At 36.5% G+C, this 17,546-nt stretch overlaps 1 protein-coding gene across 4 annotated transcripts in view; it reads left to right on the forward strand.

Annotated features, from left to right (window-relative positions):
• The window catches only part of COL12A1 (collagen type XII alpha 1 chain), a 145,590-nt gene that overhangs the window by 13,459 nt on the left and 114,585 nt on the right, over window positions 1-17,546 (forward strand). For 3 of the 4 annotated variants that reach the window (XM_069067009.1, XM_069067011.1, XM_069067010.1), the window contains exons 4-10: window positions 1,345-1,404; window positions 3,785-4,048; window positions 4,689-4,853; window positions 5,669-5,842; window positions 12,323-12,613; window positions 13,127-13,729; window positions 14,994-15,266. The exons of the other annotated variant lie outside the window; for it this stretch is intronic. In XM_069067009.1, coding sequence (XP_068923110.1) covers window positions 1,345-1,404; window positions 3,785-4,048; window positions 4,689-4,853; window positions 5,669-5,842; window positions 12,323-12,613; window positions 13,127-13,729; window positions 14,994-15,266 — 1,830 coding nt within the window. The remainder of the gene's footprint in view (window positions 1-1,344; window positions 1,405-3,784; window positions 4,049-4,688; window positions 4,854-5,668; window positions 5,843-12,322; window positions 12,614-13,126; window positions 13,730-14,993; window positions 15,267-17,546) is intronic. 4 annotated transcript variants of the gene reach the window in all.

Here is a 17,546-nt window from a genome sequence, read left to right on the forward strand (position 1 = left end):
CTATTGTCTTTGTGATTTCCCATGCAATCCAGACTCCCAAGAGGAATTAAATCCTTAACAAACTGAGCTGTGGGTACTACTATAAGCTTTAAATATTGAACTAAGGTGGATGTGCTTCCAGTATTTTGTGGGTCTTTAAAGGTCATGGATAACATTCTATAAATCCCATCTGGTGCATAAAAAACCTAGTTAACTTTGAACTGTGTTTAAGGCACTGCTTGGTCAGATGATGTAGTATGGTGGTGCCAACGATCCTGCAGTCACATATTGATTTAAAAAACTTAAAACAAACATTATTAATGTTGTATTGTATTTTGATTTATTTTGTTAAACATTTTCCCTTTACACTTTAGTCTTGTTTGACATTCAGGAGTTTTTTAGTGGCAAGGGGCCCTGAATTTGAAACTTAGCGTAATTTATATGGAGACAGAGGATAGAGCACTGCACCTGGAGTCAGGAAGACTGGCTCCAAATCCAGCCTCAGAAACTTTTGAACTGTGTGACCATGGGCAAGTCACTTAGCCCTCTACTTGCCTTAATACACTAGAGAAGAAAATGGCAAACCACTGTAGTATCTTTGCCAAGAAAACCCTCTGAACAGTATGGTCCACAGGGTCACAAAAAGTTGGACATGAAAACAACAACAGTATAATGCATAGAGGGCTGGCTTTGGAGTCAGAAAGACCTAGATCAAATCCTGTACCCTGTTACATACCAGCTGTAGGATTCTGGGCAAGTTAATTAGCCTCTCAGTGTCCTAGGAAACTCTTTAAGACTTGAAGTTGTGGAGAAAGTTATCTGTCTACATTAGTAGGAGATAGTTCCCCTTCAGAATTTCCCTTCTCTGAAAAAAATCACAACCTCCCCCATTTATATGTTACATATCATATAGAATATATGATACTTAAATTTTATTACTTAGTTTCTTTTTGTTTTATTTGTTAATATTATTGTATAATTTATTCATAATCAAATGAGTATTGTACAAGATGTCCCAAAAAGTCTTGGGGGAAGTTTTAAGCTATTAAAGCTATTAACTTATTAAAGCTTAAAGCTACCCTAAGACTTTTAAGACATTAAGTACATATGTATGTATCAATTGCATATGTGTGTATATATACACTTATATATATGTATGAAAAATTCATCTACAATTTATATTCATAATGCCTGATAGCACCACTATTATTGAAAACTTTAGCCTTCTTCTTTCTTACCTTGTGGACACAGACCTTAAGTTGGAGGGATACTGATGCTTTGTTGTGAGTAGCTACATGAAGTCTTTGCGAACTTGTGTCTGTTACCCTTTTGGTAATTGTCCTTTTATGGTATGCTCTGCTTCAGTTCAAACAGGTGGTCCACTAAAGCCAGGGGAGAAGAAACCAGGACAAAGTGAGATACAAAGTGAGTTGTTGTCTAGTCCTTTCACTTGACTTCATAACAGTAATAAATCAAGGTTGTATGGAGCTTCCCCAATTCCTCTCACTAATTAAGTATTACTCATCTTTACATGATCTAAAACACTCAATTAGTATGAAGAATTTGGTACCATTAGTTCAGAGCCTCTAATCAATTACAGTGTTTGAGTTCTGACTTTGTTCTTCCCTCTCTCCTTTTTTACCCCTAATTTAAACAATAAAACATTCTACCCTCATGTGTGACTTGTTTTGATACCGAGTTATTTTATGCTAACATTAATTTTTTCAATATCAGCAGATAGATTTTGAGCAGTGTCCATTAGTGGCATCTTGTAGATGTTAACAGTAGGTGAAAAGCTAAAATTTCTGAAAGGGCTTGATTCTTGTCTCAAAGATAGGGCAACTTGAAAAATCTCATGTAAATGTTTGGAGAATTTTTAACTTAGGTAAACTTAAAAGTAAGATATATGCACAAAGAAATGAATGTACAAAGACTAGGAAAGAGAATATAGGATGAGGACTCTATCCTTATGAAACTGGAAGGATTGTTGGCTTGTAGATGAAAGCAAAATTTCTTTCCTTCCAAATATATGCATGTACCCAAGATTTTCTTATGACATTTCCAACATTACTGTTTTAAAGCCCTTCTTAATTTCAGATTTGGCTTATGCCTAACTTTTTGTAAGATGTTGGTGCATTTGTAATCAAATGAACACAATTTTATTTCAGTTCAGTTTTTGGCATCATTAACCTCCTTGTGTCTTATCCCACTTTGTCTGACTTATTGGGTAAGCCAAAATAGAGGATGGGTTCTTGGATTTCTAAGTTTGTCACCCTGTAAAAGTTGAATTTATGAACTAGGATGTTAATAAAAAACCCATAAAACAAATGTCTCTTTATCTAGGGATTTTCTCCTTACAGATCCCTGTTTATCATTTTTTCTGAGGCCTATTAATCTTAAGTAAATTTACAGGGAATGCAGTTACTATAGTAATATTTTCCCCAAGTCAATATTCATTCTAAATCAAAGCATTATATTAATCACTGTATTTCTCATTGGTACAAATCAGTTTGTCAAATCATTTGCAAACAACACACATCACATAATGCTGCCCCTTCTCCCCTACCTCAAACTTAGATATCAATTTGGTCTTAGGACCCTTTTCCTCTTCTTAGCCATAAACTCCATTTCCTACTCCCCATTTCAGTGAACTAAAAGCACAAAAGCATCTAAAGAAATATATTCAGGTTTTTCTCACAAACACCAGTTCTCATGAAAACCAAATAAAATTGAATGAGGAATAGTGATATTATTTTTCATTGATACTCAGTGCATTATTTTTGATAGGTCTGTTGCCCAATTTTCATTATACCAACCCTGAGTCCTTCTGGTCTAGGGATGATTTTTAGGATGATTTTATTGCATTTTAACAATAACCTAAGGAGAGAATTTTGACTATTCATATTTTTATATTAATATTAATATTATTTATTCTTTCCTGATACTTTGGAAACATAAACTATTAGAAATTCATTAAACATGGATATAAGTTATTTAGGATAAGTGAATGGAAAATTAAAATAATAAGATCTGTGACATTCGGGCACAATTTATTAAAACTTAATAAACACATTAAGTGCTTATATTTTTCCCACAGTCTTGTGCTTAATAAATACCAAGGAGTTGCTAAGATAACTGAGTTTGTGCCCTCAAACTTTGAATTTTGCCCCTAACTTTACTGTGAAAATTAAAGAACTATTAAAATGCATGAAAATATTAAACTGAATTTGTTTAAATGACCAAAATTTGGTTTGCATTCATTTTTTAATGAATATGAAAGAATGAAAATGGTAGGCTGTTGCTTGGCATTCCTCATAGTAAGCACTTAATAGAAGTTTGTTGGTTTGACTGCTTTCTAATATCTTTTTATTTCCAGCTTCATGATAATGAATCAGAGGGCTTTTCTATTGTTTTATATTTATTGGAAAGAGAAAGTTAGGATATTGTCAAGAAAATTGAATTGGTTGATATTTCAGAGAAACTTTTGAATGAGAAAATCATGGAGAAAGGAAATTTATTTTGTCCCTTTCCCTTCCCCTTCCCCTTCTCTTTTCTTTCCTTTCCCATGAGTTTTCATCATGATGCTGAAAATACGTTGTTCTTGATAGATTTCTAAAATATATTGCAATTGTGTGAACACAACAGTATATGGATAAGTTCCTTATGTAATCTATGCATACTGCTTCCATAAATGAAAGAATATAAGTAGGTGGCTTTTAAAAATGACTTGTGTTATGGTCTATGTTCTATTGGCAGTTGGATTTATAAAAGCATCTAAAAAAGTAACATCTTATGTGTATTCCAGAATGTTCTCTCAGTGCCTGGACGGATTTAGTTTTCCTAGTGGATGGCTCATGGAGTGTGGGGAGAAACAATTTTAAATACATCTTAGATTTTATTGCTGCCCTTGTATCTGCTTTTGATATTGGGGAAGGAAAGACCAGAGTTGGTGTTGTCCAATACAGCTCTGATACCAGGACTGAATTTAACTTAAATCAGTATTACCAAAGGAAAGATCTTCTTGCTGCTATTAAAAAAATACCATACAAAGGTGGCAATACAATGACAGGTATGATTAAGAGCTTATCTTAATTTTTAAATTTAAATTTTACTTTTTAAAAAGTATTGGGGGTTTTTCTTGGGGGGGGGGGAGGAAGGGGAAATAGAATTGAATATATCCAGGAGAAGTCATCCACCATGGTGAAGGGTCTCAAAACCATGGGTTGTGAAGATGGGTTGATGGAAATGGGAGTGTTTAGCCTTTAAAAGAGTTGCCTTAAGGGGAAGATGGGAACTGACTTAAAGTATTTGAAAGACTACCCAGGGGAAGTGAGATCAGGCTTTATTCTTCTTGGTCCCAGAGAGAAAAATAAGCTGTAAATGAGTGGAAGTTATAGGGAAGTAGCTTTTGGCTTTATATAAAAAAGTTTTTTTTTTTCTTAACAATTAGAACTGTCCCAAAATGGAATAAGCTGCTTTGGGTGACAGTGTCTTGTCTCTGGAGTTCTTAACTATCTGTGGGTGATTTTGCAAAATGGATTTGAGCAGGAGTTGGGCAGATAATTTTGCACCTCAGTCTTTGATTCTAAAAAAGCCAACAAAATATTGTTCATTTACTTATACAACAAAGGGGTTAAATCCACAATGATTTCTTTATTCAGAGAATATTCCTAATGAGCATCAAATTAATAAGTTTTTACCCACTTTAGGGGATGCTATTGATTATTTAATTAAAAATACTTTTACGGAATTGGCTGGAGCAAGGGCTGGCTTTCCTAAAGTGGCAATTATTATCACGGATGGCAAATCTCAGGATGAAGTGGAAATTCCAGCGAGAGAACTTCGGAATATTGGTGTTGAAGTTTTCTCCTTGGGTAAGTTGTTTGATTCCTTAATATAAATTTATTAGTATGTTAGTCATTGTAAATGTTCATGAAAGTTAAGACTTTTTACATGAGGGATTGCTATTCAAGAAGTAGAATACATTTTCTTACACTGAGCCAGAGGGTCTTAAAATAGAAATTGAGCTTCCCCACTCCCCTCCTCCATAATTTCCTTAGTACACAAAACAATTAAGATTTATTTTCCATTTTCTATTATACACTGAATTTTTAATGACCATTAGTTTAAATATTAGCAATATTAGTAAAGGGAATCATTATGGGTTTTTTTCTTGTGTCTCAAATATTATATAATACTTGAAAAATATAAGAATTCAATTAAGATATACCTTAATTCACACCCTAATGCCATGGAAGGAGGTGGTCTTATCTTCATAAATAGCACAGAAAAATGATGGAATAGTTGGGATGAAAGTTCAGCCTGTTTTGTTAATATTCTTTTTATGGTCATTGGCTGGATATAACATGGAAAATTATAAAAAAATTTTTATTTACCAACAAATATTTTATTTAGCAAATATTAGATGCTCAGCACGATGTAACAAACTTTGGAAGATACTTAGAATGAATAAGTCATGGTCCATGTCCTGAAGGAGCTATAAATACATTAGCAATGTGAATACTTGTAAATGATTATGCAACAAAGCCTTTTCTTTTTAAGATCTGAGCAATATGGAAACATGTCTTCACTAGGGAAATCCTTGTATCACAACTCACACAAAATAGGGCCATTTTTTGTTTTCGTAGGCTCCTATGTTCATAACCATTTCTTTCTTTTCTTTTTTAAGGTATCAAAGCTGCAGATGCAAAAGAACTCAGACAAATTGCATCCCCACCTTCACTCAAGCATGTTTTTAATGTGGCTAACTTTGATGCAATTGTAGATATTCAGAATGAAATAATTTCTCAGGTGTGCTCAGGTGTTGATGAACAGCTGGGTGAATTGGTCAGTGGAGAAGAAGGTGAGTTGATGATGGTGACTCTGAAAACATTTTAATTTTTTATTTGCCCTGTTTTTACTTTTTGAAAATATGCACCAGGCTGAAAGATCAGCATCACATTTATAATATGTAGTAGAGAATTGCCTGGGTCACCAAGAGGTTAACTGAATTTCCCAAGGTCACAAAACCAGTTCATGTTAAAGGCAGAACTTGTATTCAGACCTTTCTGACATCTCCCCTTACCCTACTCCCTTCCCAAGTTAGAGCTGTATCTGATACATCATCCTTTCTTTCATAGAAGTATTAGATGTCCTGGCAAAACATATCTTCCAACATTAGGCACCACCAAATTTACATTTTTCCAACAATAGACTCTATAATATTTCTATATTACATTAAAATTTTCCTATCTTAGCTAAACTCATTATGTAAAGATTTAATGTAAAAAACAGTCAGCACAGTAATTTAATTAACATGATATCCTTAAATCAATGCTTTTGGACAAATTTTGAATTGCTATTTCCTTCTAGAGCATTTTTATTACTTGGCATTTGTTTTCACAGATTACTGTGGACAGTATATTTATAGAGAATATTTTATTTTTTTTTCTTAATAGCTGTCTTTTATATAGCATTTCATGCTAATTATCTCTTTTGATCCTCAAAAGAATCTTCTGAGCCTGGCATTATAAGTATTATTATCACCATTATACAGAGGGAGAAATTGAATTTCAGAGAGGTGAATTGACTTTCCCAAGATAATATAGTTGCAAGTTTGAGCCTAGAGCTGTTTCCAGGTCACTATCACTCTTCTCCCAGTCTAATATTGTCAGATAAGTAACATATATATGTATGAACATTCTTTTTTTTAATTGACTTACAAGGAAAAGGACTTTTCAGCTAGTACCTCCTAAGTACTTTCCCAAATATTAGAGGATTTTAGAGTCTCCAAGAAATAATAAGTCAATTTCACTTATTTGTATATCTGGGAATTTTTCTCATTTTAAAAATTCCTTTCAGTTCATGTCTTCCAATGCATGGAAGAAAGACAAGACACTTTAAAGGATGTTTAACATCTGATAGTCAACCTTTTGTGCAAAGCCTTTATAATTTCCCCTTAAAGTTATTTTCTCATCCTCACCATTCAAATGGGATTCTAAAGCACATTCTAAACAGAGGTATATGCATCTCAAAAACCCCCTTACAGTCTGGAATTTCTAGTCTTTGGATCTCTTTTGGCAAATCTTTATGGGTCTTAGTTCTGACTTTTAGAATCTCTCTTATAAGTTCATTTACCAAAAGTTCTTTTTCTTATTTCATTATCTAATTGCTCTACTTCTGATTCTACTCCCTCCTCTAATTTCAAATAATAAAATTGAATTTTGTAGTTGGAAAGAAACTTAGTGATTATTTAGTTCAGTCTCCTTATTCATTCCTACTGTCCATTCCTCTTTTCTTCTCCCTCTCCCCTTATTCTCTTCCTCTTTCCTGTTTTTTCAGTCTCCCCCTCTCCCTCCCTTCTTAACCTCTCCCTCTGTTCCTCTCCCCTCTTTCCCTTACCTTTCTTATCTCATTCCCCTTTTTTCTCTGCTCTGTCCTCCTCCCTCCCCCCACCTTTCCTCTTCTTCCACTCTTCTCTCTTTATCTTTTAATCCCTTAATTCTTCTTCTTTAATGTTCCCCTTTATCTTTATTGGCCTGCTTTGACTGTTTATGTTTGGTTTGCCCAGAGACTTACAACTTAATCCTCTTGAATACATCTTCATCTCTTCCCACGTTAACTTTGGCTGACTCAGGAAGCATCTTATATGAATCTATTTATATACAAGTTGTCTCCCAGATTAGAATGTAAGCTCTTTGAGGACAAGGACTATTTTGACTCTTTCTATCCCCAGTCCTAAGCACAGTACCTGGTGCATACTTAATAAATGCTTGTTGATTGATACATTCGTATTACACTTTAGTAAGTGTTCACAGAACTGTATGAGTTTAAACAGAAGTGATTTTCTTTCCAAAGTCTTTTTTTTTTCTTTAAGCAGTTGGGGTTAAGTAACTTGCTCAAGGTTACACGGCCAGTTATTTCTGGGTGTGGTGCTGAGTGTCTGAGCCTGGGATTCGATCTCCAGGTCGTCCCAACACTGGAGCCGGTGCTCTTACTCGCTGAGCCACCTGGCCACCCCTTCCAAAGTCTTTTAATAGAACTGGTGATTTCTAGTCTTGCTATTCTGTTTAGAAAAGTGAAGTGTTCTTCTTCATATGTTGGTCTTATTTAAAAATCTGCCATGGAGTGTTTTGTGTGTGTGTGTGTGTGTGTGTGTGTGTGTGTGTGTGTGCGTGTGTGTGTGCGTATGATCTCAAATTTTCTTGTCAAAAATCTTGGAGATGAATATGAACATGAACATATTGTTGTATGTTTTTGTTTTTATATTATAATGAGTTCTGCACTCTGGTTTTATATTATAAAATAGTGTTATCTGACACAAATGAAATATTATGGAGTTCAGTCAGTTTCTAGGAAAAGTTTTCCTAAATACTTTGGAAGGCATTAACACACATACTTTCTATATAAGCATTATTCCTTGAAAGGCTATAAGCAGATCTAATGGAACATTAAAAATATATTGTAGGGAACAATCTGAAATTGATGACTTGGTTTTTTGGGAGAATTAGCATATTAAGTGTGCTATGCTAATATCCTCCCCTCCTCCAAGGAAACCTTCTTTCCTATTAGCCAGTTCCTCTCAAAAGCATTGGTCCTTTAAATTAGATAGGAAGATTTTTAGACATTAACTTTTCTTTTTTTTTTTCATTTTTCAAATGCTTTATTTACTTCTGATTTACATCATTCATTTCTGCCAGATTTTGAGTTACAAATTTTCTCCCCATTTTTCCCCTAATCACCACCCAAGAATAGCAATGCCACAGGATATCCCCTCCTCCAATCTGCTCTCTCCCATATCTTCTCCCATACCCCCTTCGACTTTTCCAGTAGGGCATGGTGGATCTCTATGCCCCAGTGCCTGTATATCTTATTTCCCAATTACATGTAAAATAGCATTAATAATAGTATATATGTATATATAATTTTAAACATTTGATTTTAAAACTTTGAATTCCAGATTCATTCCCTTCCTTCCTTGTCACCCACCCTTACTGGGAAGATAAGCAGTTCAGTATAGATTGTACATGTGTAGCTAATGCAAAACATTAACATAGTAGATACATTGTAAAAGACTGACTATATTTCCCTCCCTCCTATCCCACCACCCACTTGTCCTATTCTCTACTTTGATCCCATCCCTTTTCAAAAGTGAGTTCTTCCAACTTCCCTCCCCACCCGCCTGTGCTCCCTTCCATCATCCCCCCTCTCATCTCCTTCCCCCTACTTTCCTGTATGGTGAGATACCCTATTTAGTGTGTATTTCATTCCCTCCCCTAGCCAAATTCAGTGAGAATAAGGTTGATCCATTCCCTTTTGCCTTCCTATTCTTCCCTTCCATTGTAACCCTTTTACCCTTGCCTCTTCTTTATGAGATACTTTACCCCATTCTGTCTCTCTCCATTTCCTCTCATTATATTCCTCTCTCACCTCTTAATTTCCCCTTTTAAGTATCATCCCTTCCTATTAAATTGGTCCTGTGCCCTCTATCTATGTATACCTGTAAGCATATATACACACATTCACACATGTATTCATACACCTGTATACCCTCTGATATATATATATATTTCTATTCCCTTCAACTATTTTCATACTGAGAAAAGTTTCATCAATTACAATTATCATTTTTCCATGTACGAATGTTAATAGTTCAACTTTGATCAGTGGCTTATGATTTCTTTTCCCTGTTTACCTTCTCAAGCTTCTCTTGCTTCTTGCATCTGGATGTCAAATTTTTTATTCAACTCTGGTTTTTCATTAAGAATGCTTGAAAGTCCTCTATTCCACTGAATAACCATATTTATCCCTGAAAGATGATACTCAGTTTTGCTGGGTATGTGATTCTTGATTTTAATCCCAGCTCATCTGCCCTCTGGAATATCCTATTCCAGGCCCTTCGATCCCTCAGTGTAGAAGCTGCCAGATCCTGTCTTATCCTGATTGTGTTACCACAATATTCAAATTGTTTCTTCCTGGCTGCTTGTAATAGTCTCTCCTTAATCTGGGAATTCTGTAACCTGGCTATAATATTCCTAGGAGTTTTCTTTTTGGGATATTTTTCAGAGGTGATTGGTGGATTCTTTCAACCTCTATTTTACCTTCTGGTTCTAAAACATCAGGGCAATTTTCCTTGAGAATTTCTTGGAGGATGATTTCTAGGTTCTTTCCCTGATCATGGCTTTCAGGTAGTCCAATAATTTTTAAATTATCTCTCCTGGATCTATTTTCTTTTTTTTTTTTCATTTTGGAGGGCAGTTGGGGTTAAGTAACTTGCTCAACGTTACATGGCTAGGTTTTTTGTGTGGGTGTTAAGTGTCTGAGGCCAGAACCAAACTCAGGTCCTCCTGACTCTGGGGCCATCGCTTTACTCACTGCGCCACCTAGCTGCCCCTTTCAGAGTCTGACTTTTTTTTTTTAAGCAATTGGGGTTAAGTAACTTGATCAAGGTTACATGGCCAGTTATTTTGTGTGGGTGTTAAGTATCTGAGGCCGGAACTGATCCCAGGTCTCCCGACTCCGGGGCCGGCGCTCTTACTAACTGCACCACCTGGCCGCCCCTCCTGGATCTATTTTCCAGGTCAGTGGTTTTTCCCATGAGATATTTCACATTGTATTCTATTCTTTCATTTGTTTGGATCTGTTTAACATCATCTTGATTTCTCTTACAGTCACTAGCTTCCTTTTGCTCCAATCTAAATCCGAGGGAACGATTCTCCTCATTGAGCTTTTGCTATTCTTTTTCCATCTGGCAAATTCAGCTTTTCAAGGCAATCTTCTCCTCATTGCCTTTTTGAGCCTCTTTTGCCAATCGAGTCAGTCTGTTTTTTAAAGTGTGATTTTCCTCAGTCAGGCTGTTGACTCTCATTTCGTAATTTTCTTGCATAGTTCTCATTTCTTTTCCCAATTTTTCCTCTATTTCTCTTATCTGTTTCTTAAGGTCCTCTATGGCCTGTAACCAGCTCATATTTTCCTTTGAAGCTTTTGGTGCAGGAGTTCTGACTTCACTCTCTTCCTCCTGTTCCATGCTTTGCTCCTTTGTGTCCCCAAAATAGGAGTCTAATGTTGGAATCTTCTGTTTGCTTTGCTTCCTTTGTCTGGTCATGTCACCCTTCAGTCACTTGACCCCTGAGCTTTTTGCCACAGTAGGACTCTGCCACCAGACAGGGGAGCTTCGTTCCAAACACTGGGGTTTTTCTCAGTTGCCAGAGGTATTAGATGGGTGCCCTCTCTGAGGCCTCCACACCCTCTGGCAAGCTGGACACACACCCCAGGACCTCCACCCTAGACTGCAATCCAGATCCAAGCAGGTTAAAGCAAGAGCGATTACCCCTCAGATTGGTGCTTGGTCCCCCTACACTCTGCAGGCCAGGAGCTGAATCTGCAATGTGGCACAGGCACTGCATCTAAGCTGCTTCTCGCCCTGGGGGCAAAAGCCATGCACTCCCACTTACTGGGTCCCAAAGTCCAGGCTGCACTGACCTCTCACTTTGTCCTTTGCATCTGTGTGTTGATGAATCTGGAAATGGCCACAGCTGCTGCTGATCTGGAGTCCCTCCCCTAGCAACTGGTCAGTCCCTCCCTGGGGCTAAAACCTCCTCAGGAGTGGCTGGGCTTGGCTCCCAGAGTCCTGCACTGGCCAATTCCTGCTGGCCTACCGGGCTGTCCTCAGTGGGAGGTTAGCTTCTCTGTGTGATTTTGTGGGTTCTGTAGCTCCAAAGTTTGTTTAGAGTCCCCTTTTACATGGATTAGGGAATGTGGAAGCAGGAGGTGCGTGGAGGTCCTGCTTCTACTCTGCCATCTTAACTCCGCCCCCGACATTAACTTTTTTTTTTTTAAGCAGTTGGGGTTAAGTAACTTGCTCAGGGTTACACGGCCAGTTATTTCTTGGTGTGGTGCTAAGTATCAGAGCCCGGATTCAATCCCAGGTCATCCTGACACTGGGACCAGTGCTCTTACTCTCTGTGCTACCTGGCCGCCCTGACATTAACTTTTCTTGACACATTAATGATTAATTTGATAAGGACAAAAACACTTTGGACTTCTCTTTTAACTGACATTCTAATTTATAGTTATTTGTACACATGGCTTATCTCTTTTGTTAGAGTGCATGCTCCTTGAGGAAAGGAAATGTTTCAATGGCCTTTGGCCAAAAGCAAAAAAAAAAAAAAAGTCCTATTTTATTTTTTTGCCCATAATGTCCACCAAAAGGGCATGTACTTGGCAAGAGCTTAATCAATGCTTGTTGAAGATAAGTTAAAAAGATCTGTTATAGAATATAGTAAAGCTTGCTTGAGTAATTTCATCTCATTGTTTTTAACCTTGTTTTGTCTCAAATGTTCAGTTGTAGAACCTCCTTCAAATCTGGTTGCCACTGATGTATCATCGAAATATGTTAAGCTCAGTTGGGATCCATCTCCTAGTCCTATAACAGGCTATAAAGTGTTTCTCATGCCAATGATACCAGGAAGTAAGCAACAAGCTTTGAGTGTTGGTCCTCAAACTACCTCTTTGAATGTAAGAGACCTTTCTGCAGATACAGAATACCAGATTAATGTCTATGCAATGAAAGGACTCACATCCAGTGAACCCATTTCAATAATGGAAAAGACTCAGCCAATGAAAGTTCAAGTGGGTAAGTAATTTGATTTGGATTGTTTGAAAATCTATCAAATAGTTTGCCTTGATTGCTCACCTTAAAAAAAAAAAACATGTTTAATGGATATCAGTTGACTTTATATCCCTTTCATTTCCTAATGCATCCTTTCTCTACTCTTCAGAAGGCCATCCTTTTTAAAAAGAGGGAGAAAAAGCCTGCTTTATAAAAGCTAATCAACAAATTAATCGAACTTGACAGCATATGCAATATTCCACATTCATAGTTAGTCTCTTTGGAAAAGAAATAAGATGCATTTTCTCTTTTATTATTTTATTTTATTTATATTTAAAACTAAGCTAATCAGTATCACATAATATTCAGAGTTTTTGATATTGCTATTGCTTTTCTTTCCACTTACATTAGTTGTGCTTGTCCACAAGTTAGTTTTACCTAGTAAAAGAGGAATGACATGAAAGTTTTTAAAGCCACATAGATAACTAGAAGTACAGATTCATTGAACTTTAATTAGAATTTATTTTCTCTTTGCAGAATGCTCCCGTGGTGTGGATATAAAAGCTGATATTGTGTTTTTAGTTGATGGCTCTTACAGCATTGGAATTGCCAACTTTGTTAAAGTTAGAGCGTTTTTGGAAGTCCTTGTGAAAAGTTTTGAGATTTCACCCAACAGGGTGCAGATCAGCCTTGTCCAATACAGCCGGGACCCCCATACTGAGTTTACATTGAAAAAATTTAATAGAGTTGAAGACATCATTGAAGCTATTAATACATTCCCCTACCGAGGTGGATCCACAAATACAGGCAAAGCCATGACCTATGTGAGAGAGAAAATATTTGTGGCTAGCAAAGGATCTCGGAGCAATGTACCAAAGGTTATGATTCTTATTACTGATGGGAAATCATCAGATGCCTTTAGAGACCCTGCTATAAAACTCAGGAATTCAGATGTTGAAATCTTTGCAGTTGGCGTCAAGGATGCAGTTCGGTCTGAATTGGAAGCTATTGCCTCTCCCCCTCCTGAAACTCATGTGTTCACAGTGGAAGATTTTGATGCTTTTCAGAGGATATCATTTGAACTTACTCAGTCTATCTGTCTTAGAATTGAACAAGAATTGAAAGTTATAAAGAAGAAATGTAAGCCATTCTTGTGGTATAGAAAAAGTGTTGTTCATGTATAGTTGTTATGGTATTTTTATATAACAAATGCTACATAGCATTGGGATTTCTTTAGTACAAAGGGTAAAGGGACTTCCTTACATTTTTGAAGAGTATTAAACAGTTCTATCATTTAACTCTCATTTCTGACTCCCCTATGAATATGGAATTTTTATTTACTGGCATAGAAAGATTGTCCTTCTAAGAAAGATGCTTTGGTGCTCCCAGAGAAAATGTAGAGGACAAATCATGAACTTTGGAGTCAGAGGACCTGAGTTCAAACCCTAGTTCTATCATTCATTACCTACAAGACCTTGGGCAAGTCACTTAATAAGGTAGCTAGGTAGTGCTGCATAAAATACTTGTCTTAGAGTAAGGAAGATCTGAATTCATGTCCTGCCCAAGATGCTTACTATCTATGTGACTGGGAAAATCACTTAAACTTCCTTAGTCTCTGTTCCTTACATACAAAATGAGGTTGGATTTGGTGGCCTTTAAGATTCCTTCCAGCCCTAAAACTATAATGCTAAGATTATTCACTTACTGATTAATTAACTAAGGTCGTGGCCATTCCTGGTGGGATTTGGATCCACATTAATCTCCCTAGAACAATAATTTCATTATGTCAACACTTGACTCATCTTAGTATTTTGTTGCCTTTAGCCAAAGGCTCTTGTAACTTTTCCTGCTCAGAACCTTTCACTGGTACCCTATTGCCTTCTAAACAAAGTTTAGACCCTTCAGTTTTGCATTCAACAATCTGGTTCCAACCTACCTTTCCAGCTTCAAGATAGGCCCTGATTGCTTATTGAAGTCTTCTAAAATAAGTACCATTCTTAGCTGAGAGGAACTAGGCTCTGTGGGCTTTTCTGCAATTGTAGGATCATAAATTTAGAGCTAAAAGGGGTCTTAGAGGTCATCATGTACAAGGCCCTCATTTTATAGATGAAGAAACCGAGGCCCAGGTTATGACTTGTCTAGGGGTCCATAGTATTTGGTGGGATTCAAACTCAGGTCTTCTTGACTCCCAGTCCAATGCTCTATCCATTACATCACAATGCCTCTTGATTGAAGGACCATTTGGGAACTATTAAATGTTGGTTATGAGATGTAATGGTAACCATTTCTCAGTTATGTACAGTATTAAGAAATATGGAGAATTTCAGGCAATACAAAACATCTGTGTTTTGTCAGATTCTGTTCATTAAAAATAGTTTTTTCCTTTCTTTTTTTTTTCATATAGCTTATGTGCCTCCAAGGGATCTGAACTTTTCTGGTGTGACTTCAAATAGTTTCAAAGTCAACTGGTCTCCAGGTGGAGAGCATGTTTTTACATATCACATCACATACAGGGAAGCTGCTGGTGGGGAAGACCTCACTGTTGTAGAGCCTGCTTCCAGTACCAGTGTTGTTCTAGACCACTTAAAGCCAGAAACCTTGTACTTGGTCAATGTGACAGCAGAATATGAGGATGGTTTCAGTGATTCCTTACCTGGAGAAGAAACAACTTTGGAAGGTATATTACAATTTTGCTAATTAAAAAAAATACAGCTTATAATGTTGTTTTGGCTTGACAGGTATATTGTCATCAAATCATCTGCTGCCTCATCCAGAATTTTGTATTTGCAATCACTTTCTATGAGTATTAGCAATGCTTAAACTTAAGATCTTAAAATATGTGAATATGTATTTCATAGTTTCAAAGAAGAGAGGGAAAAATTTAAAAATACATATATATATATAAAATCAATTTACTTGAATCTCTTGGTTTATTATCATGCCAAGTGATTAATGAATTAACTCATGAAATGCTGCATTTTTGCTGTACCATATATCAGTAATGGCCACATTTTCATACTTTTATGAAGTTGTTTAAACCTTCTGTATTACCCCAGTGACAGATCTGTTACAAGTATAAATCTTGAACTCTCTTAGTGTAGATATCATCTGAACATTTTCACAAGAATCATGACCTTGAATGCATTTAGTTCTATCTACCAAAACTTTTAGTGGATGAAGTAAGGCTAAGAGAAGATACTAGTTGAGGATGGAGCTTCCTGGATAGCTCTTCTCACAATTTGTGAGCCTGAAGCTAGCTTTCTGCACCCTTTAGGAGTGAAAAGACTAGCCAGGTGCAGATGCCTTGATTTTATGACTATCTGCACAGAAGGAGAAGTAAAAATTGCAGAAATTAGGGAAGGAGCCTTGAAGAATGGTTATATTTAAGGATGGCTATCTTCAAATAAGGATAAATGACTATATTTAAAGATGCTCCAAGTATTGAATTTTGCTTTGTAGGAAAATAAAGTTGTGGTGGTGTCTTCTATTGACACATTTTGTTGCATCAAACCTGGATTTAACCTGAAGAAGAGGAAATGAAGGGGTTAGCTTGAGTAACAGTGCAGGTTAGACAAGATGGCCTTTGAGGTAACTTCCAACTTGGAAATTCTATGATTCTGAGACATCCAAGGAATCTTCAAATATGTACAGGGTCACAGTGAATGTAACAGCTGTTCTTCATTTCCACTGAGGCATAGAAGAATAAGAAGCAGGCTAAGACAAGAGTATGAAGAATTTAGAGTCTTTACAGAGAAGAATTTGCTGATAGTGTTTTTAGATGCTAGAAGTATTTGCTTGTGGGAGCCTGTTAAATCTCTTTCTCTGGGCAGCTTTAAAAATAAGATTGATCTGCATCCATTGAGATGGTTTGGGCGTATCTTTGCCAGATTGCAGGAAGAGCAGTTAGATAATCTAGATCTGTTCCTGGTTTAGGATTTTATGACTGTGATTTAAAGGTTCCTTTTAACTTCTCATATCAATAATTAGACATATCCTTGATTTCTACTTTTGTCTTGGGTAATAGAAAAGATGGAGTATGGGCTTCAATTGTATAAAGTGGTGCTTTCTTCTAAGGTTGTGATCTCTGTTTATGCCTAGATAAGTCCTAAACCCTGACAGCTTTACTTTGTCATGTAAATGGAAAGCATATTTTAAGTAATAATTTTGGTATAGTACATTATAGGATAGTATAGTATAGTATAATATGGTATGGTATGGTATGAAATTAATGGTATGATATAATATGGTATTGTATAGCATAGCTTATTATTATCCAGAAGTATGATTTTTTTAAAATAAGCATAGGGAACTCTCAGTTATGGAAATTTGCTTTCCTGATACACATTGGCAACCTCACTGTAAATTGTACTCTGAGTTGCCTTGAGTTACTGAGAGGCTTACTGGTATGTGTTAGAGATGGGTCTTGAGCCCAGATTTTCCTGACTCTAAGGTGACCTATATCCATTATCCCACATTGCTACTTATGTAGTGAATATTATAGTGAAGTCTTTTCCTTGCCATAAGAGGCAAAAAACAAAACAGTAAAATTCTATTTCTAATTATGTAGCTATAATGGAGTCTGGGAATTAAATGCCACCCCCACTCCAAGTATCATTCAAATGCATAAAATTGTGATTCTCTACCTCTCATCTCGAGTTATTGTTTCTCTGTTTCTCCTGGCTACCAGAACTAAATCAGAGAAAGTAGTCAAGGGGCTGAAAACCATGATAAAAGTTTTTTTTAGCCCCTCAACTCCCTTCCCTCTCAGGAACTACTACACAATGGTGTTTTTTTTTTTTTTTTTATTAAGCAATCAGGGTTAAGTAACCTGCTCAAGGCCACACGGCCAGTTATTTCTGGGCGTGGTGCTGAGTGCCTGAGCCCGGGATTCGATCTCCAGGTCGTCCCAACACTGGAGCCAGCACTCCTACTCGCCGAGCCACCTGGCCACCCCTAA

The sequence above is a fragment of the Petaurus breviceps genome, unplaced genomic scaffold, assembly GCF_028583685.1.
Source record: "Petaurus breviceps papuanus isolate PSGF00001 unplaced genomic scaffold, PetGlider_PUasm1.0 90734, whole genome shotgun sequence".
Taxonomy (NCBI): Eukaryota; Metazoa; Chordata; class Mammalia; order Diprotodontia; family Petauridae; genus Petaurus; species Petaurus breviceps.